The sequence below is a fragment of the Carcharhinus amblyrhynchos genome, chromosome 11 (assembly GCF_965287045.1).
Source record: "Carcharhinus amblyrhynchos chromosome 11, sCarAmb.v2.hapA, whole genome shotgun sequence".
NCBI lineage: Eukaryota > Metazoa > Chordata > Chondrichthyes > Carcharhiniformes > Carcharhinidae > Carcharhinus > Carcharhinus amblyrhynchos.
Window position 1 is genome coordinate 3,846,011 of NC_137334.1, and position 26,877 is coordinate 3,872,887.

General features: G+C 43.9%; 1 protein-coding gene across 4 annotated transcripts in view; it reads left to right on the forward strand.

The window, feature by feature from the left end:
* The window catches only part of LOC145349855 (diacylglycerol kinase beta-like), a 534,763-nt gene that overhangs the window by 244,524 nt on the left and 263,362 nt on the right, over positions 1-26,877 (forward strand). For all 4 annotated transcript variants that reach the window (XM_080198449.1, XM_080198452.1, XM_080198451.1 and 1 more), the window contains 4 exons: positions 10,443-10,492; positions 11,755-11,829; positions 15,684-15,803; positions 16,782-16,899. In XM_080198449.1, coding sequence (XP_080054575.1) covers positions 10,443-10,492; positions 11,755-11,829; positions 15,684-15,803; positions 16,782-16,899 — 363 coding nt within the window. The remainder of the gene's footprint in view (positions 1-10,442; positions 10,493-11,754; positions 11,830-15,683; positions 15,804-16,781; positions 16,900-26,877) is intronic.

Sequence of the window (26,877 nt, forward strand, 5' to 3'; positions counted from 1 at the left end):
AGGGATCTGGGTACACAGGTCACTGAAAGTGGCAATGCAGGTGGAGAAGACATGCTTGCCTTCATCGGCCAGGACACTGAGTTTAAAAATTGGCAAGTCATGTTGCAGCTTTATAGAACCTTAGTTAGGCAGCACTTGGAATAGAGTGTTCAATTCTGGTTGTCACACTACCAGAAGGATGGAGAGGCTTTGGAGAGAGTACAGAAAAGATTTACCAGGATATTGCCTGGTACGGAGGACATCAGCTGTGAGGAGAGGTTGGAGAAACTTGGTTTGTACTCATTAGAACAAGGGAGGTTGAGGGGTGATCTGATAAAAGTCTGCAAGATTATGAGAGGCATAGACAGAGTGGATAGTCAGAAGCTTTTTCCCAGGATAGAAGAGCCAATTACTAGGGGGCACAGGTTTATGGTGTGAGGGGTAAGGTTTGAAGGAGATATACGAGGCAGATTTTTTACACAGAGAGTAGTGAGTGCCTGGAACTCACTACCAGGGGAGGTAATGGAAGCAGATACGATAGTGACTTTTAAGAGGCGTCTTGACAAATAGATGAAAAGAATGGGAATAGGGGGATATGGTCCCTGGAAGGGTAGGTGGTTTTAGTTCTGTTGGGCAGCATGGTCGGTGCAGGCTTGGAGGGCTGAAGGGCCTGTTCCTTTGCTGTAATTTTCTTTGTTCTTTGTATCTACAGATTTTCAAATTAAAATCAATATGGTCTGCCAAAACGAGCGGACCAAAAGTTTTCAAATGCCTAGACGATGGCCAGAATTGTCCAGCCATTCACACCGGCGAGATTCTCTTGTCTCACCGGCAGCGCACCCCCCCCCCCACGTGTTTCCTGGCAGTGTGGGATGGCTTCAGTGGGAATCGTCATTGACAACAGCAGGATCAGAAGATCCCGCTGCCAGTAAACAGTAGGCCATCTCCCACCGCTGAGAGAAATGCTGAGGGGAGGCCAGACAATCTTACCCAGTGTGCTTGTATTTCTCTTGAGTTGCCAGTGTGTGCTGTTGCGCAGAAACAACCTATTGATTTGCCTGCACTGTTAGCACTATTGCCACTAGATAGAGCTCCAACACAACCATAACAGCTGGGCCAGATTTTGTTAAGGCAGAGCCTCTTTTGGGTTGTGCCATTCGTTACGTTTGCCCCTGAACCTGTCAGCCAAAAAAATAATAATTTCCTGCAATAGCCAAATGTGCAAACTGATTATGGTGCAGTGAGGGAGAGAGGGAACCTGAATAACAGGGCAACTTACAGAGCAATAGCTTAATCAGTCAGATTTAAAGATTGGGAAATAAACAGTGGGAGGACATGTTCCTGGAAGAAGAGTGAATTTAAGGGAGTGAATTCCGTGCTGAAACAGATAGAGAGAGGGAAGAGAGGAAGAAAAAGACAAAAATGAAAACAATATTTCTATCAAATCCCTTAAGTTCAAAACCAGGAGGAATAGTTGACAATAACTAGTTAATTGTCAGCTCCGGAGAGGTTGATTGCGAGCAAGTGACATTCTTGCACTACTAAAAAATCATTTCTTGAGATGCATAATTATATCGTTTGTACCTTTCACTTAATTAAAGCAGTTCAGTGACTTACAACGTGAGGGTGATTTTGAGTCCATGCTCACCATCCACGCAATTCTGGCGGGGCCTCAGATCTGCAAGTTGCAAATCTCGCCGGCGAGATCCTGACTTTGGATCTTCCCTGTCCCTCGGGCGTGAAGCTGCTCACGTGTATCTTGATAAGTCTTACTATCATTAACCTGCCCCCTTGCCAGATATTGACAGCCTCCACCATATACGAAGAGGTTTACAACAGGTTCACCTAGACGTGGACCTGTAGTGAGGTCTATCCAGGGACGTAATGGTAAGCATAGTCCCCAGGTGAGGGGGACGTGGCCAGTCAGTGATCTGGTAATGCCCCCCCTAGCGCTACCCTTTGGCACAGTGTCACTCTGGCAGTGCCAACCTGTGTCAGGGGGCAGTAAAAAGTCTGACAACACCAGGTTTTAGTCCAACCTATTTATTTGATAATATTCTCACAAGCTTTCGAGGGGTTACCCTCTTCGTCAGGTGAATGGAGAGTTCTGGCCTCAGACAGAGCATATAAAGCACAGACAGTTTAGAGATTACTGATTAAAATGCGAATCCTTACACCTAACCTGCTGTTCAAGACCTGAAGTGGCTGATAATGTGAGTGGTAGGAGCACTGATCACAGTTTAAACAGCAGGTTAGGTGTAAGGATTCGCATTTTAATCAGTAATCTCTAAACTGTCTGTGCTTTATATGCTCTGTCTGAGGCCAGAACTCTCCATTCACCTGACGAAGAGGGTAACCCCTCGAAAGCTTGTGAGAATATTATCAAATAAATAGGTTGGACTAAAACCTGGTGTTGTCAGACTTTTTACTGTGTTTACACCAGTCCAACGCCGGCATACCCACATCAGGGGGCAGTGCCAGAGGCAACGCCAGTCGGAGCCTCATTGGTGGGGTGTTGGAGGGAGTCATTCATATGTGAGGACATGGGAGCTGGTGATGCCAGTGCTGGCTGATGGAGGGTGAGGGGGAAGGGGGGCCAATGATCAGGTGGATGGGTGCTGGCATTGACGGTTTGGGGATGGTGGGAGGAGGGTCCCATGATTGGGGAGAGGGGGATGCCAGCATTGACTGTTGGGGGTGGTGGGGAAAAGGGGTGCAATGATCTGGATGTGAGAGGATGAGGGGGGTTGAATGTCTCCAACTGGGGGAGATGCAGGGAGTTTGAGTGCAGTATCTGAGTGTGGGGTGGGGGGGGGCGGGGTGGGGTGTTGGTGGGGAGGATTGGCAGGAGCCCGAGAACTCCCTGGTGGGCTCTGAGGGAGGTTTATTGCTGTTCTAATCAGGGTGCCCTTTAATGACAGTGCCACGATCTCAGTGTCGTTGAGTTTTGCCAGCACGTTGAGGCCCTGCCCCCTGGATGGTGGTGTGAAGCACGCCCCCTTGATTTTTTTAGGCAGCGTGTCATAAGATCTGGAGAGAGATTCAGCCAGTTTCTCAGCTCGGGAGAAACATGCCAGTTTTCTCACTAGGAACAAAACTACCGTTTTTTTGGCAAGCTTTTGCCCCATATGTCAATGATGAGATGAAGTTGAAGAAAAATGTTTGGCTTTTGACATTTATCCATGTACCTTAGGTGAGTAACAGTGGGTGTCATTAGTCTCATCATTTCTTTGACAGCGGATTGTTATTTGTTCGCAGTTTGCTTTAATGTCTAATATTTGCAAATATGTATCCCTTTACCACCCACTACTTTAACTACTGAAAGCTAAAGTAATCCAAAAATTTCAGTAAAATTGAATTATATAACTTTGGAAATGTTTTTATGTGCTGGAAAAATACACGCCTGAGCAACGCTTGCTGCTAACCGCAATGAAAGCTCTCCGTAAAGACCTTAATGTTCTCTTGTGGCATTGCCCTTTTCTTGTCCTCGGTTTGAACCTGATGTCAAGTCAAGGGGTTCTCCAGATGTTCAGCAACAATGAAGTCAGTGCTCAAAGCTGAGCATCCATGAGACCATCAGCAGTAGCAGAATTATATTTCTTCACAATCTGTAGCCTCATGGTCAGGCGTGGCCCTCTCATCATTAGCAAGCTAAAGGATCAAACCTGGTTCAACGAGCAGGAGATCACGCGAGGCCCAGGAATACCTGAAAACATGATGCCAAGCTGGTGAAACCACAATACAGCACTATACACGTGCAGGATTTGATTTGATTTATTATTGTTACATGTATTGGTACACAGTGAAAAGTATTGTTTTTTGCGTGCTGTACAGGCAAAACATACTGTTAATAAAGTACATAAGGGAGAAGGAAAGGAAAATATGCAGAATATGGTGTTACAGTCATAGCTAGGGTGTAGAGAAAAGTCACCTTAATATAAGGAGGTCCATTCAAAAGTCTGATGGCAGCAGGGAAGAAGCTGTTTTTGAGTCTGTTGGTAGGTGATCTCAGACTCCATCTTTTCCGTGATGGAAGGAGGTGGAATAGAGTATGTCCAGAGTGTGGAAGCAGTGTGTAATAGACAGAGCCAAGTGACCCCATATCGACCTGGTCAGATTAAAGCTCTACATGTAAGTAGTGGTGGGCAATTAAACAACCAATTGTAGGGGGGGAGGAGGATCTAGAAGCATCTTCATCCAAAATGGGGGAGCCCAGCATGTTACTGCAAAAGATAAGGTTGACGCATTTGCAATCGTTTTCAGCCAGAAGTGTCAAGTGAATGAGCCATCCCCACCTCAGCCTCCTCCTGAGACCCTCAGGAGAAGATTGTCAAATCAATTCACATTCCCTGATAAGAAATGGCAAAAGGTACTGGATGCAGCAGAACCATGGACCCCGAGAGCAATTCAGCTGCAGTGCTGAAGGACATGTACTCCAGGATTACCCATACCCTTAGTCAAGTTGTTCCAGTACAGCCACAACACTGGCATCTGCCCAACAATATAGGAAATTGCCTGGGATTGTTCGGTACACAAAAAACAAGATCAATCAGATCTGAACAATTGCCACTCAACAAAGTCATGGCAGGTGTCATTGGCAATGCTACCATGGTCACCAATAACCTGCTCACTAATGCTCAGTGCCACCGGATGCTCAGTTCCAGATCTCCTAACAACCTTGGCCTAAAACTAGACCCAAAGCTGAATTCCGAAGGTGATAAGGTGAGGGTGACTACCGTTGAAGTCAAGACAAAGAAAGATGGTTGTCTTTGGATGCGAATTATCTCAGCACTAAGAGATCATTGTAAGAGTTCATCAGAATAGTCTTCTAGGCCCAACCATCTTCAGTTGCTTTCAGATGTCTACCTTCCACCATAAGGTCAGAAATGATGACTTGCACGGATGATTTCAGGTTATCAGCCTGTGAATCTTTACAGTAAGCAGTAAGAGCGGGAGGCTTTCCTGGTCAGCCCTACTGCAGAAGCCAATGACAAACCACTGCAGCACTTTGTCAAGTATAATCATGGACCAATCCAATAGGTGTCCGTGATCACCAGCTTTCTCTCAGGGAATGGTGTCTGAAGGTGGAAGGGAAATTGTTGCAGGAGCTCAGAAAGAGCCTCGTGTATTTTTATTAAAGGATAGAGATGTTTCTGCTTGTGCATTTCAGAGCTTTGACTGAAAGTAATTTAATTTACATCTGCTCGGTTCGTGTGTGATTTTCAGCACTGAATCACTGAATACCGATTAGGAATGGGAGCCCGACACTCCCCACTGCCCTCACCTCATTATCTCGACTCAGATTTGAGAAGAATTATTCATCTACTGTGTATAGGCCACTTGCAACTTTGCTTCATGTTTGATTTCCAATATTTTAAGTTGCATTATTATTATAGTTACTCATTTGCAAAATGTAAGTCAGTGACTTCTTAATTAACCCTTTCCTCCAATAATACCAAAGAGTATTACACAGTGCAATCTCTTCGCTTGATCAGTGAGGAACTGGAGCTAGGATTTCAGGTTTAATCCTCGTGGCTCGGATCTTCTGGTCTTCAGATGGTCGGAGACTGGATGTGTACCCTCTCAGCGTACACGCTGATACCCCTCAAAAATTCCAACACAAATATTCCATGGGATGTTTGAACTTCTGATGGGCAATTTCTCCAGCTCCCTGGAACCCTCTGAGAAAGTCCCCAACTCTGAGTTAGAGTGGGAGAAGTTGGAGAGTTCTGACTGACTTACCTGGATAGTTACCCAGGAAATGTTAGACTGATAATCCCTACTCTAATTCCTGAGTAATCACTCGCATTGAACCCCATGCCACCCCCCTCCATGTCCCCAACCTGACCTCACTACCTGGCTCCCCTCTCGATCCCATCCTTCCCCCTGACTACCTCCAACTGCCGCCAACCTGAAATGATCTGATCTTGCCACCCTACCCAGCTATTACCCTGCCCTTCATCCACCTTACCCCCCCTTTCCCACCTTATCCACTTTCCTTAACCAACCTTCCCCTTTTACCTGCTGACTTCACCCACCCTGCTCCCTTTACCCATTTACCTTACCCGCATTACTTTTACCCATTTTTACTCACCAGAGTACCGCGGCTAGTTTAGTAAAAAGAGGGCCTGGCTTGTCTTTCCCTGAGAACCCGATGCAACAAAGAACCAGTTCCATTTCAGGTATGCTCTCCCTTTCTGGAGAAGCTGGGATCAGGAATCATCGCCAGAAACACACAACCTGGCATGGTGCAGCAAAGTAGGAGCAGACTAGCAATCCGGTGGTGATTGCCACTCATCTGAAAATTCGGGCCATTTTCCTTTCTCTCCTTAATGAAACTCTGCAATAAGATTTTCACACTGAGATTGTTAGCCATCAGTGTGATTGCAGAGTTGTTGTTCTTAATCAGGAAGTGCTCACAATTGCTTTTAAGGTTAAATGTTTTGCTCCGTAGCACATGGCAATTAGGTACCTGTCTATAGTTGTCAACATTGGTTTGAATAATAACGTCTGTTCAACAAAAGGTCTAATTTAATGTCTGCTGATTTTTCTATACTTGTTACCAGAAGCTAAGATTTACACTTTTGAGCTTAGCAATTAAATTAAAGTATTGCGGCTTGTTATCTTGAGTAAAATTAAATAGGAATGTTTCTTTATAGCCACGCGTGCAACTTATGGGACACTCTTTCAATCAACATCATTTTAATCTGGGAGTTCTGGATAAGGGTAGCTTTAATTCAAGGTTTGAGTTGCTTCATTGCAAATCAGTTATTATCTCCATTTGATTTTTTTTTTCAGAAAATGAATTTCCTGCATATATATCTAAAAGAATGGGTTATCCCTGCTATGAGAAACATAGGAATGTAAGAATTGATGTACAAAAAATAGACCAGGGTCCTTCTCGTTTCCCTTCTACAATCGTGGTGGTCATTTGATGCCATGATAATGGAGTTGTTGACCAATCTGTATTAATTAGTCTCAGACATGAGATGGAGAAAACACCAGTGGTGAAAATTTAGGTTAATCGTGGCTTCAAAGACATATTACCCTTACATCATGCTTCAAGTTACTCATGGATTGTTTCTCAAAATGTTGTTATATACATAAAATAAATCGATTAATTTGCCTTTGACGCATCATTGCTAACTGCTTCCATCGTCTCCCCAAGGAGTCTGTTCCATAGATTTACCATTCACTGCATGAAATGTTTCTATAGATTTGTTTTGAATTTGCTCCTGAAATAACCAGATCCAGTAACATACCATAGAGTCATAAAAGGAAGTGGATTTGAATAAGATACCCAAATGTGGTGCTGGAATCCCTCTTCCCCTAGTAACAAGTACTTTGAAATTGCAGTCCTAATGCAATTAAATTCCCAGATGTTGCCAGGCTACAAGAACTGTGCATTCTGAGGATATAACCCAGCAACCAGAAGATATTGCAAAATCCTGAGCTGATTTATGACATCTGAAGTTCAACATTGATAAATGTAAAAGTTTTGCAGATTGGAAGTAAGAACATGGGAACCCTGTAATTCATGGATGAAATAGAACTTACTGAGAGGGAAGTTGACAGAGTGACTAGGGTGTTCTTTGTGCCGATTAGACATAGAGCAACGAATCAATGTGGCAATAAGCAGAATGGACGGGATGAGTTATGACAAATATTTGCTGAACATATAAAGTGTCTTGGCCAGGCTACAATTGCAGCACTGCTTACAGAATTATTGTGATGTGAAGGAGCTGTCCGGATCCTGAGGACAATAAATATGCAACCAAAAAGATTGATCTATGAGGGCAATTTGATCATCTAGGGCTTTTCATCACCAGACAATCTTTAAGTCTTAAGGTTAATAACCCACAGGTTCATTGTTCGCCCATATATTTGGTGGCCAACAGGGCGATCAATCCTAAAATCTTCTTTGTTCCTAAGAAAAAATTCAGAGAGCAGCAGGAGAGAAGTATGTTGTTCAAACACAATTAAACTCCTTAAGCACGAAAACATTCTTAAAAGTCAACTTCACTTATCACTCTTGACCATTAAACGTCTCCGTTAATTGCTGTGGATCCAGTGGTGGCAATAGATACGTAGCCAAATATCCAGACTACATGCACTAAGGTGTAAGTCAGATAAGGAAGAAGTTTAAAAAAAAACTTTTTGGCCACAAAAAATAGCTAATTTCAATGCATATGATAATTAACAACTTTGAGAATGTGTGAACATTCATGATGGATATAAAAATGATGTTGCTTTTACAACTGCTAAACATTAGAAGTAGATGTAGCGAAATAGGTGAGTCTATAACACCTTTCAGAAATTTGTAATGGTCTGTGGATAAACGAAGTGTCAGTTTCGTTACTTGATGAAGAAATCTTGCAGCCTTCAAAAAGACTGAAACCAATTTGCACTGTATTTATAGTAAGAAGTCTCTCAACACCAGGTTAAAGTCCAACAGGTTAATTTGGTAGCAAATGCCACTAGCTTTCGACGTTTGCTACCAAATAAACCTTTAACCTGGTGTTGTGAGACTTCTCACTGTGTCTACCCCAGTCCAACACCGGCATCTCCACATCACTGTATTTATCCCCAGGGATACAGAAATAGAGGATGGAGTAGACATGATTTGATTTATTAGTCCACTCAAACGAGTGGTGTAATGTCTGTACTGTTTTAATTATATACTATCTGCAAATTAAACACTTTTGCAATAATTATTTTGATTTTTAACTATTTTTGCCTGCCATATGGAGTGTAGTTTGTTGCATCAGGGCAAACTTGCTGAACGTTTGAGGTGTTGCGTCATTGGACTACATTTCACTGGCAAAGGTTATCATTGTTAATTACATATGAACAAGGAGCGGGAGTAGGCCATTTAATAAGATCATGGTTGAATCTATATCCCGCCCATCCCCAATAATCTTTCACCCCCTTGCTTACGAAAAATCTATCCACCTTTTGAAAATATTCACTTCCACTAAGTTTTAAGAAGAGTGTTCCAAATAAATACTCATGACTATCTAAGCGAAAATAACTTGCCTAATCTCTGTTTTAAATGGGTGACCCCTTAGTTTTATACAGTGACCCCGAGTCCTAGATTCTCCCATAAAAAGAAGCATCATCTCCACTTCCATCCTATCAGAACTCCTCAGGATTTTGTGTGCTTCAGTCCAGTTGTCTCTTAGTCTTATAAAGTCTGGTGGATACAAGCCTAACCTGTCCAATCCACCCAGTGCAGATATTAGTCTGGTACATCTTCACTGAACTGTTTCCAATGTATGTACAACCTTCCTTAAGTAGGATGGCTAATAGTGTACACTATTGTAAATGTGGTCCCACTAATGCTGTTTACAACTGAGGCATATAACCTCCCTACTTCTGTATTCAATTTCCCTCACAATAAATGATTATTTTGAGTTTAGTTGTGTGCTGCAACAGTGACTTGGCCCTCCACTCTTGATTTACTAATGAATGAAAGAGGGCTCGCTTTGAAAGTCAGTACCTTCCTTCACAATGGACTGTTTGGGTTCCAGTCAACAGCTGAGACTTCAGATGTGTTTTCCAGTATGTTCAGTGGGGATGCTGCCTCCTGTCAATAAGATGGCACCAGGGGAAAAAAATACACAAGTGTTAGGACTACTACATGCTTACCACCAAACGTTTGTACAGTCCATGCAATTGAAGAATTATTGAAGTCATTGGCCCGACATTGTATCACCCCTGTTTTCGGGCGTGAAGACTTGGTAAAGTTGGGCGTGAGGCGATGAACGCGACCTGCACCCACGTCCACGCAGATGCCCACTTTATCAAGGCCCAAAAATGGCCACGATTCGAACCGCACCCGAAATGCATTTACATGCGTTTAATTTGAATTAATGAGCTGTCCGCCCAAATTTACCAAAGTCAGTCAAGGCTGGAATCGAACCCAGATCCTTGGCACTGCGTGGCAGCAGCGCTAACCACTGTGCTGCCTAATTTTAAAGCGTGTTTACAGATAAGATATTTTGTGAACTTTATCAATTTATTAACACGAAGGATTTAAGCGTGTCTTATTGAAGTACATTCCTGCATTCCCTGTATGTTAGCATTAAAGAAAAATGTTTGTAACCGTATTCAGGAAATCGCCAAATGTCTGCATTAACATTACACATAACATGACTATAAAAGTAGACGTGCATTATTGTGCACATTGACAATGGGTGATGGTTGACCAGGTGATAGTTCCAGGGAATATAGTCATAAGGTCAGAGATGTTTATAGCATGGAAACAGCCCAACTTGTCCATGCCGCTCAGTTTTTACCACTAATCGCCCACAGTTGGCCAATATCCCGTTATACCAATCTTACCTATGTAGCTGTCTAAATCCTTTTTAAAAGGCAATATTCAGCTCATAAAAATAATTAATATTTGAGGTTCGGTGTTGGAGTGTATCATTATTCACTTTCTAATATTTATTTTTTGACAGTTATGTTTCGACTCTATGACACAGATGGAAATGGTGTTCTGGACAGCTCAGTAAGTCTTTTTATTTAATAGTTTGCAGTCACGTTCCTTGAAACTCGTCTACCCAACTGAAATAATGCCTCTTACTTTTCAAAGTCCATGTATCACCTGAATGTTGCAGCAGAAGCATCAATAGTCATGAGCAATTTCATGGTTTCCGCACGGTTTTTCCTGCAGTAATTAAATATCGTAAGCTTCAATATTGTTTTAAAGAGAATGTACTTCCGAGGCTGTATAAGGCTCTGGTCAGACCGCATATGGAGTATAGTGAGCAGTTGTAGGCCCCATTATCTCATGAAGGATGGGCTGGCTTTGGAAAGGGTCCAGGGTAGGTTCACAAGAATGATCCCTGAAATGAAGGGCTTGTCGTATGAGGAACTGTTGAGGACTCTGGGTCTGTACTCGTTAGAGTTTAGAAGGATTGTGGGGGGGGGCGCGGTTGTTGTTATTGAAACTTGCAGGACACTGCGAGGCCCGGAGAGAGTGGACGTGGAGAGAATGTTTCCACTGGTAGGACAAACTAGAAACAGAGGGCACAACCTCAGGCTAAAGGTACGATCCTTTAAAACAGAGATGAGGAGAATTCCTCTCCACTCTCCTGACGAACAGTCAGAGACTCGAAAGCTAGTGGCTTTTTCTACCAAATAAACCTGTTGGACTTTAACCTGTTGTTGTGAGACCTCTTTCTGTGTTTACCCCAGTCCGACGCCGGCGTCTCCACATCAAAATTTCTTCAGCCAGAGAGTGGTGAATCTGTGGAACTCTTTGCCGCAGAAGGCTGTGGAGGCCGGGTCATTGAGTGTCTTTAAGACAGAGATAGATAGGTTCTTGATTAATAAGGGGATCAGGGGATATGGGGAAAAGGCAGGAGAATGGGGATGAGAAAAATATCAGCCATGATTGAATGGTGGAGCAGACTCGATGGGCCGAGTGGCCTAATTCTGCTCCTATTATCTTATGGTTTTATGTCCGTCCGACCCCCCCCCCACTCCCCATCCCTCTCATCCCACCCTGGGAACCTGTTAGGAGGCCACTGTGGTTTTTTTTGCGAGATGGTTGGCCCGTGTACTGGTTAAATCCTGGTGAGGGCTGGAAGTGGCTGTATGGTTGGCTGCTAGTCACAGTGTTGCTAATCCCACCATTTGATGCCTTCCAATGTGGATTTAAGAGGCCTCCGCCTCCCAGCCTGGGCTAGTAAAACAAAACCCACAGTGTCCTTGCAAGCAAAAGATAAATGGCCAGTTGCTTAACTTCTATGTTTCTTTTCACTTCAGGAATTAGACCGTATCATTAACCAAATGGTCCACGTAGCAGAATATCTGGAATGGGATGCCACTGAGCTCAGGCCGGTAAGTGTTGCATTGAAGCAGAATTGTTTTATTAAACAAGTGAAATTTTGACTGCAGCTCATGATAGTTTGATGGTATGAATATGCATCATTGTCAAATATTTAAAAACCATGTTTTATCCCGCTAACTAACCGCTCTGCAAACTTCGCATTATGTTTCTCAGAAATTGCATGCATATTTGTTATTTCTATTGGATTTATGCCTTTAATAGCCACTGGTAGTGTGCCCACAAATCAATAGGACAAAGTTAATTTAAAATGTCAGATACAACATGGTGCCACATGGCTCCTGTTTATTATAAAGTACGCTACTTACAAAGCAATTGTTTGGGAATTTAGTTGTTTCTGGCCTTTCGTTGTTTTTTTGGCCGCATTGCATTTATAATTTCACCAGAGCTCCTTCCACATCCACATTAATAAAGCTTTCTAAAATAATTGGAAAACAGTTACGAGAGAAAAAAAAATCAATGATTTCACATATTGTGTGGCCTAAATTATGTATTGCATGCATCGGTGTACAGTATGTAAATTGTATGCTGACGGTAAGTACAGTTATTTATAGTGGAAATTTCTTCACAAAGATCTATTTGGTTAGAGTTTGCAAGAAGCTATGCCCTCATTCTCATTGCTTTGATTTGATTTATTATTGTCACATGTATTGGAATGCAGTGAAAAGTATTGTATCTTGTGCCCTGTATAGACAAAGCATACTGTTCATAGAGTACATAGGGGAGCAGGAAAGGATAGGGTGCAAAATGTCATGTTACAGTCACAGGCAGGACAAAGATAAAGATCAGCTTAATATGTGACCTTTCCTTAAATTTCCCCTTGCACCCCCTCCCCAATTTCCCTCAATTTCACCGCTCTCCAATCCTCACTCAACTTCCACCCCACCCCACACTGTCATGACCTTCATTTCACGGGAAATGTGCACCGTGAAAACTCACATTATTTCCTCCTCCCTATCAAAAACTGACTTCTGACCTAACTGGTTCTGTGCTTTTAGACACATGCACTCTTCCGCCTGCTTCAAAACTTTAGTCATCCGCCTTTCCTCAGGAAGCTAACCTTCTACTGCCTCGGTCCACTCCTATTTCTACCCAGACTTTGCTTTTGCATTCCCGTGTAAAACACTGGATTGCTTCCTTTTCACCCAACTCTGCAGTCATCTCACCAGAGTTCCATCTTGTAATTAAGAATGAACTGCCTGAGAGAGATGGAGGCAGGCTCGATTGTGGCTTTCAGAAGGGAAATTAGATAAGCATCTAAACCTGAAGCTAAAAACAATTGCAGATGAAATGGGAGGGACGGGGGAGTGGGGCTATAGCTAAATGCTCTTGTAGAGAGCCAGCCTGGATCTACTCGGCCAAATGATTTGCTTCTGTACTGCAATCGTGGGTTTTGGAATTTTCTGATTCCAGGGCTAGAACAATATCTTTTAGCCCTGCCAAAGATGCTGCACATTCTCCATATCCTTGCTGTAGCTCATTCAAAGTCAGCATGGGTTTACGAAAGGGAAACTATGTTTGACAAATGTACCAGAATTCTTTGAAGATGTAACGAGTAGAGTTGACTAGGGAGGACCAGTAGATGTGGTTTATTTAGATTTTCAGCAGGTTTTTGACAAGGTCTCACACAGCAGATTACTACGTCAAATTAAAGCTCATGGGATTAAGGGTACTGTCTCAAGGTGGATGGAAAGCTGGTTAGCAAACAGGAAGCAAAGCGATGGAATAATTGGATATCTTTCTGATTGGCAGGCAGCAGCTAGTGCAGTGCCACAGGAATCTGTGCTAGGACTCAACTGTTCACACTGTAAATAAATGATTTGGAAGAGGGGACTGAATGTATAATCTCCAAATTTGCAGATGATACAAAGTTGGGTAGCAGGGTGAGCTGTGAGGAGGATGCAGAGATGTTTCAACATGATTTGGACAGGCTGAGTGAGTGGGCATCTGCATGACAGATGCAGTAAAATGTGGATAAGTGGGAGGTTATCCACTTCAGTAGCAAAAGTAGGAAGACAGATTATTATTTGTAAACTGAGAGAGGTGGATACCCAGCGAGACCTTGGTGTCCTTGTGCATCAGTCGCTGAAAGAAAACGTGCAGGTACAGCAGGCAGTAAAGAAGAAAAATGGCATGATGGCCTTAGTAGCGAGAGGATTCGAATACAGGAAAAGGGATGTTTTACTGCAATTAGAGAGGGCGTTGATGAGGTTATACCGGGAGTATTGTGTGCAGTTTTGATGCCCTTACCCAAGGAAGGATGTTCTTGCTATAGAGGGAATGAAGCGAAGATGTACCAGGCTGATTGCTGGGATGTCAGGGCTATCATGTTAGGAGAGGCTTTAGTCGGTTAAGTTTAGGATCATAGAACCATGGAATCCCTACAGTCAGAAGGAGGCCATTCGGCCCATTGAGCCTGCACTGACAACAATCCCACCCAGGCTTTATCCCTGGAGCCCCAAGTATTTAACCTGCTGATCACCCTGACACTAGGGCCAATTTAGCATTCCGTATCAACCTAACCCACACATCTTTGGACTGTGGGAGGAAACTGGAGCACCCAGAGGAAACACAAGCATCCACAGGAAGAACATGCAAACCCCACAGACAGTTATTCAGGTCCCTGGCGCTGTGAGGCAGCAGTGCTCGCCACTGAGACGCCATGATTATATTCACTGGAGTTTCAAAGAGGGAAAGGAAAGTTCATAGAAACTTATAAAATTCCTGCAGGATTAGACAGGGTGGATTCAGAAAGAACGTTCCCAATGGGAATACCCTGAACTAGGGTCATAGGTTAAGGATAAGGGGTAAACTTTTTAGGACTGAGGTGAGGAGAAATATCTTCACCCAGAGGATGGTGAATGTGTGGAATTCACTACCACAGAAAGGTTGAGGTTAAAATGTGGTCTGATTTCAAGAAATAATTAGATGTAGCTCTTGGGGCTGAAGGGGTCATGAGATATGGGAAGAAAGAACAGATCAGGATGTTGAATTTGATAATCAGCCGTAATCATAATGAGCGGTGGAGCAGGTTCAAAGGGCCAAATGGCCTCCTCCTATTTTCTATGTATGTTTCAGATTCAACTCAATTGTGTTCACTCTCAGCATCCTACCTGAAAGCTTAAAGCTCTATATCATATCCATTTGATTTTCACCCCCATTATTTTGCCTTCCATTTCTCTGATCCACATCTTCATCTCTGGTTTCCACTCCTCCTAATGTTCTCCGAGACTCCATCCTCCAAACACTAACTCATCTCAATTGCCACATCTCCATCATGTAGCACCCTAAATCTAGCTCACTTGTTCCTATTATCACTGACCGCCATTGGCATCCAATCCTCATTCTTGTATACGAATCTCTCCACAGCCCTTGTCCACTAACACCTCCCACTCCCCGCCCCTCCCACCCACTCCCCGCATCTTCAGTTCCTTCACTCTTATTTGTCAGCTCATGCCCTCTGTTTCTACATCTCAACTTCTTGTGCAACCCCTCTCATTTCCTTCACCCTTTGATGGTAGCATCTTCAGCTATCTCACCTTGCACCCTAGAATCCTTTTACCTCGTTGCCTCTCTCCCCTTCCCCAAAAGTCTTCACTAGATTTAAATCTGACCACTGTGCCTTTGGTCATCAAGCCCCTTTATCTGTGCCCACCAATTATTCACCTTTGATAAATATCTTGGAATGGTTATAGAAAGAGTTACATTAGCTTACCTTGTAACTTTTAATGAGAACAGTAAGTGCTTTAATGCTAATCTTTAGTATTTATTTCAAAGTGTGCAGAGTACATGTTTAAGGAAAGTCTCTTTGCATTAGGAGATTATATGTTCATTTGTTACACTGCAGATTCTAATGGAGATGATGGAGGAAATAGACTATGATCATGATGGTACAGTTACGCTGGAAGAGTGGATCAGAGGAGGAATAACGACCATTCCATTACTTGTCCTCCTTGGCATGGAGACAGTAAGTAGAGGGCTCTGAGCATTCATCAGTAAAACATTGTGTTATTTAGGAGTAGATTTTTAAACACACGTACCACTGATATGTCCGTGACAACTTGTGGTACTGGAGAATGACTTGATCTAACCATCTACTGAAGTTTTCGGTATAGTACAAGTAATTTTATTCTATCAGTGAGAATACTGCTAAAAACTAGTGATGTTTCTTGGCCATTTATATAACTGTGGTAAGTAATCCTCATTACGTTGAACACATGTCCCTCTCTGCCAAAATGCATCACCTCACACTTCTCTGTATTAAATTCCATTTGCCATGTGCCTCCCATTCTACTTATCAATGTCCAGCTGTAGCTGAGTGATATCAGCTGCCCTCTTCCCCAATGTTTGGTATCAGCAGCAAATGTTGAAATACCAATATCTACATAATTTACATATATAAGGCATGTGGGGTGGCACGGTGCAGCACCGCCACCTCGCCCCCCCCCCCCCCCCCACCCGGTCTGCCTCACAGCGATGCTTCACACTGCTCCTGGGAAGGGATTTACTAGAATGGTTTTAAGGATGGGGGATTTAGTTAGACCAAAAGCTGATCTTGTGCTGCTTAGAGCACAAAAGTAGATGGCACAGATTTAAGGTGTGATTGGCAAAAGAACCAAAGATGATGTGAAAAAAAATTGTCATGAAATACACGGTTAGAATTTGGAATTCACCACCCGATTGGGTGATGGAAATAGTTTAAATTCTAGTTTGCAGAAGGGAATTGGATAAATACTTGAAGGAGAAAATACAGCAGGAGTATGGTGATAAAGCAGAACAGTGGAACTAATTGGATTGCTTTTCAGAAGAGGCGACACAGACTCAGTGATGTGAATGGCCTCTTTCAGAGCTGTGCTATTGTATGATAGAGACAGGGAATAAGAAAAGGAAATATTTCAGTGAAGTTACTATTTGTTTTCATTGTGTACGCTTTCTTTCACTGCAGAATGTGAAAGATGATGGGCAACATGTTTGGCGATTAAAACACTTCAACAAGCCTGCATACTGCAACTTCTGTCTGAATATGCTGTTGGGTGTTAGAAAACAAGGTCTTTGCTGTTCTTGTAAGTAAATCCTCCACCTATCTTACTATTAAAGCACGGCATTCTTTCTGAGCATCTGCGTATGTTCAGTTTTGATATCTTGTAGAATACAGTTCACAAATTTGATTTCATATTTGCATGTGGCACAGTGGTTGGCATTCTTGCCCCACAGTGCTAGGGTTTGATTCCCAGCTTGGGTCACTGTCTGTGTGGAGTCTGCACATTCTGCTCATGTCTGCGTGGGTTTGCTCCGGGTGTTCCGGTTTTCTCTCTCAGTCCGAAAGACGTGCTGGTCAGGTGCATTGGCCGTACTAAACTCTCCCTCAATGTACCCAAACAGGCGCCAGATTGTGGCGACTGGGGGATTTTCACAGTAACTTCATTGCAGTGTTAATGTTAGCCTGCTTGTGACTAATAAATAAACTTTAACTTTATTTTCACGTTAAGCTAACTAAATTGCGATGATTGACTGTTTAATATTAATTGGTATGGAAATTTCACCAACATAAAACTGATGGAATCCTTTTTATACATTAGTCTGTGCATCTAAGTTAGCATGTGTTAAAGCTGTATTAACATAAGGCAATTTGGTGTGCTTGTGCTAATGCAATAGTTATCACATTATTGAAGTTAATAATTTGAGGAAATGAATGGTGTAGAGAAGAGAAGCATAACGCACAGGTTATCTGTTAATGGGACTTGTGCTTGTTAAGTGTCAGTAAGCACCGATTAAATAGTAAGGCAAAACACCCTGCAGAATATTACAGACAATAAATGGTTTTGTGCAATTGTATGGAATCTTGTGTGGCAAGCTGGGTCTAAAACTGGATGGAACCTGCCAAATTGTCCCATATATTTCATTCTAAATTTCAGCAGATCTTGGTTAGTTACATTTTTAGTGTGCTGTGCCATTCGCCACCCTGCCAGATAGTTTGACCTTCTCTGAAGCCACTTTACCTTTTAAAATTTGTTTCTAAAAAAGAAGTGTTGTGGTTTGAAAGATGCAGTCAAATGGCAGCAACGCTTTAGTGAGCTGGTTTTCCTTCCTGTGGAGTGAATCATATTATACCGGTCAGGCATTTGGAGCAACTTGGTGTGAATTTTAGTAAAGGGACTGCAAGAAACACAAAAAGATCAACTCTCCTGCACAGAAAGAACCTTGCTCTGCCAGAGACTGTGCCAAAATCTTGGTCCAAAGGTAGCTTTTAAGGTGCATCCCAATGGAAAAAAGAAAGGCAGAGAGATTTACAGAAGGAATTCCAGAGCTCAGATCCTCAGCAGCTGGGGACACAGATGCCAATGCTGGAGGGATTTGCAAACAATTGAAGAAGTGCAGAGATCTTGGAGGATTACAGTGTTGGAATTGGTTACAAAGGTAAGGAGAGGCCAGATCAGACAGGAATTTAGAAACAGTCATAAGAACTTTAAAAAGTGAAGCACTATGTGTATTAGTGAGCAGTGGCTGAAAAAGACAATGGAGTGAAAGGGGGCGCAGGTAGCAGAATTTTGAGTAAGTTTAAGGGTGGAAGATAGGAATTTGGCCAGGAGTGCATTGGGATAGCCAAGTCTAGAACAGCAAAGGCATGAATGAGTGCTTCAGTAACAGATGAGCTGAGGGAGGATTGGAGATGGATGAATTTAACCGTGATGGTTTTCGTGATGGGATGCAAGTGTGCTAGAACTCATTTCTGGGTCAAGTATGGCATCAGGGTTGCTAATTGTCTGGTGCAACTTTAAATGGTTGCCAGGGAGAGGAATGGAGTCAATGCTCAGGAACAGAAAAGAGCTGAAGACAATGACATTGGTGCTCTCAATATCCAGTCTGGAATATGGTCCTTTTTTGCATTGAATTTTGAAATCCTTGTGTTCTGTGCCCTGTGAATCAGGAACAATTGTGTGCCCATTGTATTTAAAAATAACCCACGTCAGACATGGAGAACCTGATACATTTTCAAATGGTGTCATCAAGGGCGAGCGTGTGGATAAGAAATGGATGGGACCAAGCATTGATTCTTGGTGGAATTCAAAGTTGACAGTGCAGGAGTGGAAAGAGAAGTAAAGCCGTTGCAAAGTGATTCTGGGACTATGACTTGGTAAATGAATGTAATCCTATCCAGTTGGACAATGGAAATGAGGTCCCCAGCTGCTGAGGACCTGAGCTCTGGAATTCCTTCTGTAAATCTCTCTGCCTTTCTTTTCTCCATTAGGATGTGCCTTAAAAGCTACCTTTGGACCAAGCTTTTGAGGAAGCTGGAGTGGTCAGTCATGTCAAAGGCAGGAGCTGTGAAGGATGTGGAGAGATAGTGTAACACTGTCCTGGTCTCACGGAATGTAATCTGTATCTTTGACAGGCATTGTCTGCCATTCTTCCTAGAAAAAAAAGAGATTTGTTTCTCTGTGGTTCATTGATTTCATGTAGTAAAGGGATTAATTTTAACTGTTAGTAAGGTTGCAACGTCCTCTCGTTTTAAATATGTACATTTGTCCAATCACAAGAATTTGGGGTTGATTTTTGAAGGCTTCAGTCCCAGGGTGGTTCTTTCACATGCAGGAACGTGAGTGAGATAAGCTGATGCAGAGAGTCAACCATCTCAATTTCGGGAAAATTAATAAAAAGCCACAAATCATTAGGCCGGCCACCATGTCCATTTCTCCACTTCAAACTCCCTTGATGTTTGGGCCTCTTAATAATATTTCACAGAAATTCAAAGGAGCTGCCTGGAAATCAGCAACAGAATTTCACAGGGCTAACCTCAAAATTTGGCATTTGAGCTGCTGCTGATTTATTTGGAGCTTGATTCAGAGAGACACATCTCACCGAACTGATTCGGGGGCAACTATACAGATACTGAGCTGCTTCCATCATCCTAGTGGAGACTTTGAATCAAGAGCAGAACTGCAGGGAGGCAGGGGTGACTAGGAGATGTGACAGAAAACTCCACTTAAATCATAGAATGTCCACAGCGCAGAAGGAGGCCATTCTGCCCATCGAGCCTGCACCGACCACGATCCAACCCAGGTCCCATTCCCGTAACCCCACACATCTACCCTGCTGGTCCCCCTCACACTAGGGTCAATTTAGCATGGCCAATCAACCTAACCCATTCTCCTTTGGACTGTGGGAGGCGATCCAGAGAAAACCCACGCAGACACGGGGAGTATGTGCAAACTCCATGCAGATAGCGACCCGAGGCCAAAATTTAACCCGGGCATCTGGCGCTTTGAGGCAGCAGTGCTAACCACTGTGTCACCGCACTGCTGTCAGTTCTTTACACTGGACTGCGCGTAGCAAAGTTGAAATAATTTAATTCCTTCAGTTTGGATAGGAAAGCCGATTGAACTCTGTGTCTGATTGAGAAAACTATTTTTGAAGTATGCCATCTGGCAGAATAAAAGCAGCAACCCAACACCACGGAGATAATATCATGACTGTTTCACATTTTAACACCACCCGACCCTTTCAGACATCTTCAAGAGACTTGACAAGGATCAGACAGTTTGCTTTGCACCTTCAGCATTATTGAAGTAACACATACCTTATTTCAACATAGCACATGAGAGTACCGAGGAGATTTTAAGAGCTGTCATCTTAAAGGTCATAAGAACATAAGAACATAAGAAATAGGAGCAGGAGTAGGCCATCTGGCCCTTCGAGCCTGCCCCGCCATTCAATAAGATCATGGCTGATCTGTCGTGGCTGATCTGTCGTGGCTCAGTTCCACTTTCCCGCCCTCTCCCCATAACCCTTAATCCCCTCTCTTATCAAAAACCCATCAACCCGCTTCTTAAAAATATTTAGCGAGGCAGCCTCCACCACTTCAACGGGCAGAGAATTCCAGAGATTCACCACCCTTTGAGTGAAGAAGTTCCTCCTCAACTCCGTTCTGAACCGCCCCCCCTTTATCTTGAGGCTGTGCCCCCTAGTCCTACTGTCTTTTTTGAGCGGGAAGAGTCTTTCCACCTCTATCCTATCCATCCCATTCATCATCTTATACGTCTCAATGAGATCTCCCCTCATTCTTCTAAACTCTAACGAGTACAAGCCTAGTTTATTCAGCCTCTCCTCATAGCTCAACCCCCTCAACTCCGGTATCAGCCTAGTAAACCTCCTCTGCACTCCCTCCAAGGCCAAAATATCCTTGCGCAGGTGCGGCGCCCAAAACTGCACACAGTACTCCAGCTGCGGCCTCACCAATGCCCTATACAGCTGCAGCAAGACCTCCCTACTTTTATATTCAATCCCCCTCGCTATGAAGGCCAGCATCCCATTCGCCTTCCTGACCACCTGCTGCACCTGCAGGCTGGGTTTTTGCGACTCATGCACAAGGACCCCGAGGTCCCTCTGCACCGTCGCCTGCTGCAGTTTTTCGCCCCGTAAGTAATAGTCCTTCCTACCATTCTTCCTACCAAAGTGGACCACCTCACACTTGCCAACATTAAATTCCATTTGCCATTTCCTGGCCCATTCGCCCAGCCTATCTAGATCCTTCTGCAGACTCTCCACACCCTCCGCACAATTTGCCTTTCCCCCAATCTTGGTGTCATCAGCAAATTTCGACACCCTACACTCGGTTCCCTCCTCCAGATCATCTATATAAATGGTAAATAGCTCATGGTAAATGGTATAAATGGTAAATAGGTCAAACGTTAAGCAAAGACACTGTTGTCTTTTAAAATGAATATAAAATATCTCACGGCAGTTTTGTTTTCTTTTTGACGAAGAGTTCTGTGTTTCAGATCAGTTGTTCCTTCACAGAGGTTAACAGTCATAGAGTCGTAGAGGTTTACAGCATGGAAACAGGCCCTTCGGCCCAACTTGTCCATGCCGTCTTTTTTTTAAACCCCTAAGCTAATTCCAATTGCCCGCATTTGGACCATATCCCTCTATACCCATTGTACCCATGTAACTATCTTAATGGTTTCTAAAAGACAAAATTGCCTCTACTCCATGTCTGGCAGCTTGTTCCAGACACTCACCACCCTCTGTGTGAAAAAGTTGCCCCTCTGGACACTTTTGTGTCTCTTCCCTCTCACCCTAAAGATATGCTCTCTAGTTTTAGACTCCCCTATCTTTGGGAAAAGACATTGACTATCTAGCTGATCTGTGTCCCTCATTATTTTATAAACCTCTGTAAGATCACCCTCAGCTTCCTACCCTCCAGAGAAAAAAAATCCCAGTCTATCCAGCCCCTCCTTATAACTCAAACTATGAAGTCCTATAGCATCCTAGTAAATCTTTTCTGCACTCTTTCTAATTTCATAATATCCTTTCTATAATAGGGTGACCAGAATTGCATACAATATTCCAAGTGTGGCCTTACCAATGTCTTGTACAACTTCAACAAGACGTCCCAACTCCTGTATTCAATGTTCTGACCAATGAAACCAAGCATGCCGAATGCCTTCTTCACCACTCTGTCCACCTGTGACTCCACTTTCAAGGAGCTATGAACATGTACCCCTAGATCTCTTTGTTCTGTAACTCTCCCTAGCGCCCTACCATTAACGGAGTAAGTCCTACCCTGTTTCAGTCTACCAAAATGCATAACCTCTCATTTGTCTAAATTAAACTCCATCTGCCATTCATCAACCCACTGGCCCAATTGACCAAGACCCTGCTATAATTGGAGATAACTTCACTGTCCACTGTGCCACCAATCTTAGTGTCATCTGCAGACTTACTAACCATGCCCCCTATATTCTCATCCAAATCATTAATATAAATGACAAATAACTGTGAGCCCAGCACTGATCCCTGAGGCTCACTGCTGGTCACAGACCTCCAGTTTGAAAAACAACTCTCTACAACCAACTTCTGGCTTCTGTCAAGAAGCCAATTTTGTATTCATTTAGACACATTATGCAACAACCTACCATGCGGCACCTTGTCAAAGGCCTTGCTAAAGTCCATGTAGACAACATCAACTGCACTGCCCTCATCTACCTTCTTGGTTCAAAAAACTCAATCAAATTTGTGAGACATGATTTTGCACTCACAAAGCCATGCTGACTGTCCCTAATCAGTCCCTGCATCTCTAAATGCCTGTAGATCCTGTCTCTCAAAATACCTTCCACCAATTTACCCACCACAGACGTGAGGCTCACTGGCCTGTAGTTCCCAGGCTTTTCCCTGCAGCCCTTTTTAAACAAAGGCACAACATTTACCATTCTCCAATCTTTCGGCACCTCACCCGTGACGATCGCTGATTCAAATATCTCAGCTAGGGGACCCGCAATTTCCTCCCTAGCCTCCCACAATGTCCTGGGATACACTTCATCAGGTCCCGGGGATATATTTATCTTGATGTGCTTTAAGACTTCCAGCACCTCCTTCTCCGTAATATGTACACCCCTCAAGACATCACTATTTATTTCCCCAAGTTCCCTAACATCCGTGCCTTTCTGAACAGTAAATACCGATGAGAAATATTCATTTAGGATCCCACCCATCTCTTGTGGATCCGCACTTAGATGACCTTGTTGATCGTTAAGAGGTCCTACTCTCTCCCTTGTTACTCTTTTGCCCTTTGTGTATTTGTAGAAGCTCTTTGGATTCTCCTTTGCCTTATCTGCCAAAACAATCTTGTGTCCCATTTTTGTCCTCCTGATTTCTCTCTTAACTCTGCTCCTACATTCCCTATACTCTTCATGGGATTCACTTGATCCCAGCTGCCTATACATGTCATGTGCCTCTCTTCTTCTTGACCAGGGCCTCAATATCCCGAGTTATCCAGGGTTCCCTACTTCTGCCAGCCTTGCCCTTTGCTCTCATTGTTTATGGGATCTTGCTCTACACATATTGGCTACAGCACTGACTGTGTTTCCAAACAAATTTATTGGCCGTGTAGCACAGTAACAAACTTGGATCTTTGGAAATTCTTTCTCGGATTCACCAGTCGCCCCCACCTTAAACTGTCTGGCTATTTGGTTTTCTTGGTAAAATATATCCTTAGACAAAGATATCCAAGTAACAAATATGCCACAGTACCACGCTATTAGCATTTTTGTTAATTTAACCACACTGGCTACAAGGTGCAGTCCAGAGGTGTGTGTTGATTGGCCATGCTAAATTGCCCCGTAGTGTTAGGGATTAGCAGGATAAATGTGTGGGGTTATGGCGTCAGGGCCTGGGTGGCTGCAGGCTTGATGGGCCGAATGGCTTCCTTCTGCAGTGTTGGGATTTGATGTTTCTGTGAAATCAGCCATGATCTTATTGAATGGTGGAGCACGCTGAATGGCCCATTCCTTCTCCTAAGTCCTATATTCCTATGTTACTCTTAAGGCTAGTTCTTGATCAATCGATTTAAGAACAGAAGAAATAGAAGCAGGAGTAGGCCATCTAGCCCTTCGAGCCTGCCCCGCCATTCAATAAGATCATGGCTGATCCACTTCAGATCAGCCCACTTTCCCGCTTTCTCCCCATAACCCTTAATTCCCTTGTCTATCAGAAATCTGTCTACCCGTGACTTAAATATATTTAGCGAGGCAACCTCCACCACTTCAACAGGCAGAGAATTCCAGAGATTCACCACTCTTTGAGTGAAGAAGTTCCTCCTCAACTCTGACCTAAACTGCACCCCCCCCCCTTACTTTGAGGCTGTGTCCTCTAGTTCTGCTATCCTTTCTAAGCAGGAAGAATCTCTCTACCTCCATTTCTTCTGGCTATTGCTGTGATTGTAGAAATATATTGTTAAATGTTACGCAGTGTTGCTGGAGAGAAATATGAAAGTGATCATGCAACTTTGTGAGCATTGCAGACTTTCCCCTGGTATCCTGTGCCATTGATCACGTAAAGGTCACTTTTCAAGTATCGGGTGTCTACTTTCAACTGTACCACGCTCCCTCAACATTTAGCTAACGTGTCCCCACTGATATGATAGCAGTGCTCATGATGTCTTCATTCTGTAATCCATCTGTAATCTGCACTGGAGTCATCAAGACAAAGGTGAGGGTGACTACTGACTGACGAGAGCTATCCTTTGGTAGGAAGACTCATGACTCTGATGCACAGCCCACGCTCAGGTGGGCGCTATGCCTGCTACAAAAACCAAGCAGCCACATGAGCTGTGAAAGAACAGATTGGTGATATGTGGAAACAACGCACCAGCTCCTTGAACTGCTCTGGGGAGCCTCTGCAATGCTTGTCAGAACATGCGTCATAATTGATGCACATTCTCGCATCGTTACCAACTGAGCAGCTGAGGAGATGGGAGAGGCAACCAACCCAGTGCTGTTCCAGTCAGATTGTCCATGAACAATGGCCAGGATTCTCCCAAAGAAAACAGGGCAGGAAAACAGGAGTATTTCCCACCCGTTTTTAGCGCACACGTACCAGACTCTGAGCAACACGTTGTGCCTTAGCCTGATTCCATTTGGGGATCAGGGCCTCCTCCCACCCAAGAAGCCAGTCACATAGTGCTGAGTGGGCCTGTGCGCGTGTGCTGATCTCCACATTGACAGATCGGCGCATGTGCAGTGGCCCCCCGCATCACCAGCCTCCGGATTGCTAGCTTCCGATCTCAGGCCTGGCCCACAATCCCCCGATTCTTTGTTCTTTGGGACACAGGTGGGTTAGCCTTGATAGGATAACGTCATTGGCGCAGGTTTGGTGGGCCAAAGGGCCTGTTCTTTGATTGCCAGCCTCCCTGACGTTCCCCCCGCCCACCCCACCTGAAGCCGGCCTACTGGACCACACGGGCTAGCCCAGAACTCTCCCTGCCCTCCACTCCACCCCAATGGCCAGCTGCAGGCACCCTCCTCCCTCCCTCTCCCACCAATCCCAATTGCAGAGTGCAATGGAAGCTGAGATATGGATCATTGTTACTGTGGGTCTGTAAGGGTTCTCATGGAGTTGGCCATTACTTCCACCCGCAAATGATGGTCTAACAGCTCCGCACAAAGCCCTGTGTCAAAGTTTTGTCAATTCCCTCAAAGCTCCGTGACATTGCACATATGCTTGCTGCAGGCTTGCCTGTGCATTATTTATCCCCAGCATCCACCTTCTGTAGACAGCTCCATCAAAGTCCTCAACTGCGCAGTCCCCTTGTGTGACCTTGTCCTCCCAGTGAGTGGGAACTCGTGCTACCTGCCTGCTGTCCATTCATGCACGGAGTCTCATGCTAGGGTTCAGCCTTTATGCCATCCTCTAAGTTGCCAACAATGTCAGTATCTCAGCTGATAGTTACAAACACGAGACCAGGGGTCAATGTTTCTTCTTCCCCACTATCTTCCTGCTCCTCCACTTCTTGCTTTTGCATTACTGCCTGACCAGGTTGCAGCTCCTGCCTATCTGAATGGGGAAAGGCACAAAGGAAGGATTGCTATGAGGGGAGTCTGGGGAAGTCACAGATAAATGTTCACGATCTGCAGCTTGTAAATCCAGAAGTGCTTGTGGGATAAAGGAGAGAGAGGGATGTGTAAGGAGGATTATGTTTGAGGGTACCTTCGAGTTCAATATTTTTAGCCCGGTTGTTGGCCACACTGGTGACTACCATCATCTCCATTGCGGTAAGGCCATTGTTGGATTTTGTCCCCATCGGTTAGTTCCTGCTGACTCTGGTTATGCACCAACCTGTCTTGCGAGTGAGAATGTCAGTTTGTGTGGTGTGATGTTTATGGATGACCTGTCTGTCTGGATTGAATAGTTGACAGTGTGTGCAAGCTGTGAAATGTGAAGGTGTGAAGCGTGCAGCAGTGCTGAATCAGCAAGGATAAAACAAAGCTGTAAATGTTGTGGATAAGTCATGATCAATGTTGTTAATTGAGTGATTGGGGATGTGTTGCATTGAGAAGTTTGTAAGGCTCATGATTCAGTTGGTGGGTTCTGGCATTGTAAGATGCATTCAACGATCAAGGATGTTGCCTGGATTGGGAGGCACGCCTTATGAGGTTAGGTTGAGGGAGCTCGGTCTTTTCTCCCTGGAGAGACGAAAGATGAGAGGTGAACCTGATAGAGGTTTATAAGATGTTGAGAGGTATTGATCAGGTGGATTCTCAGAG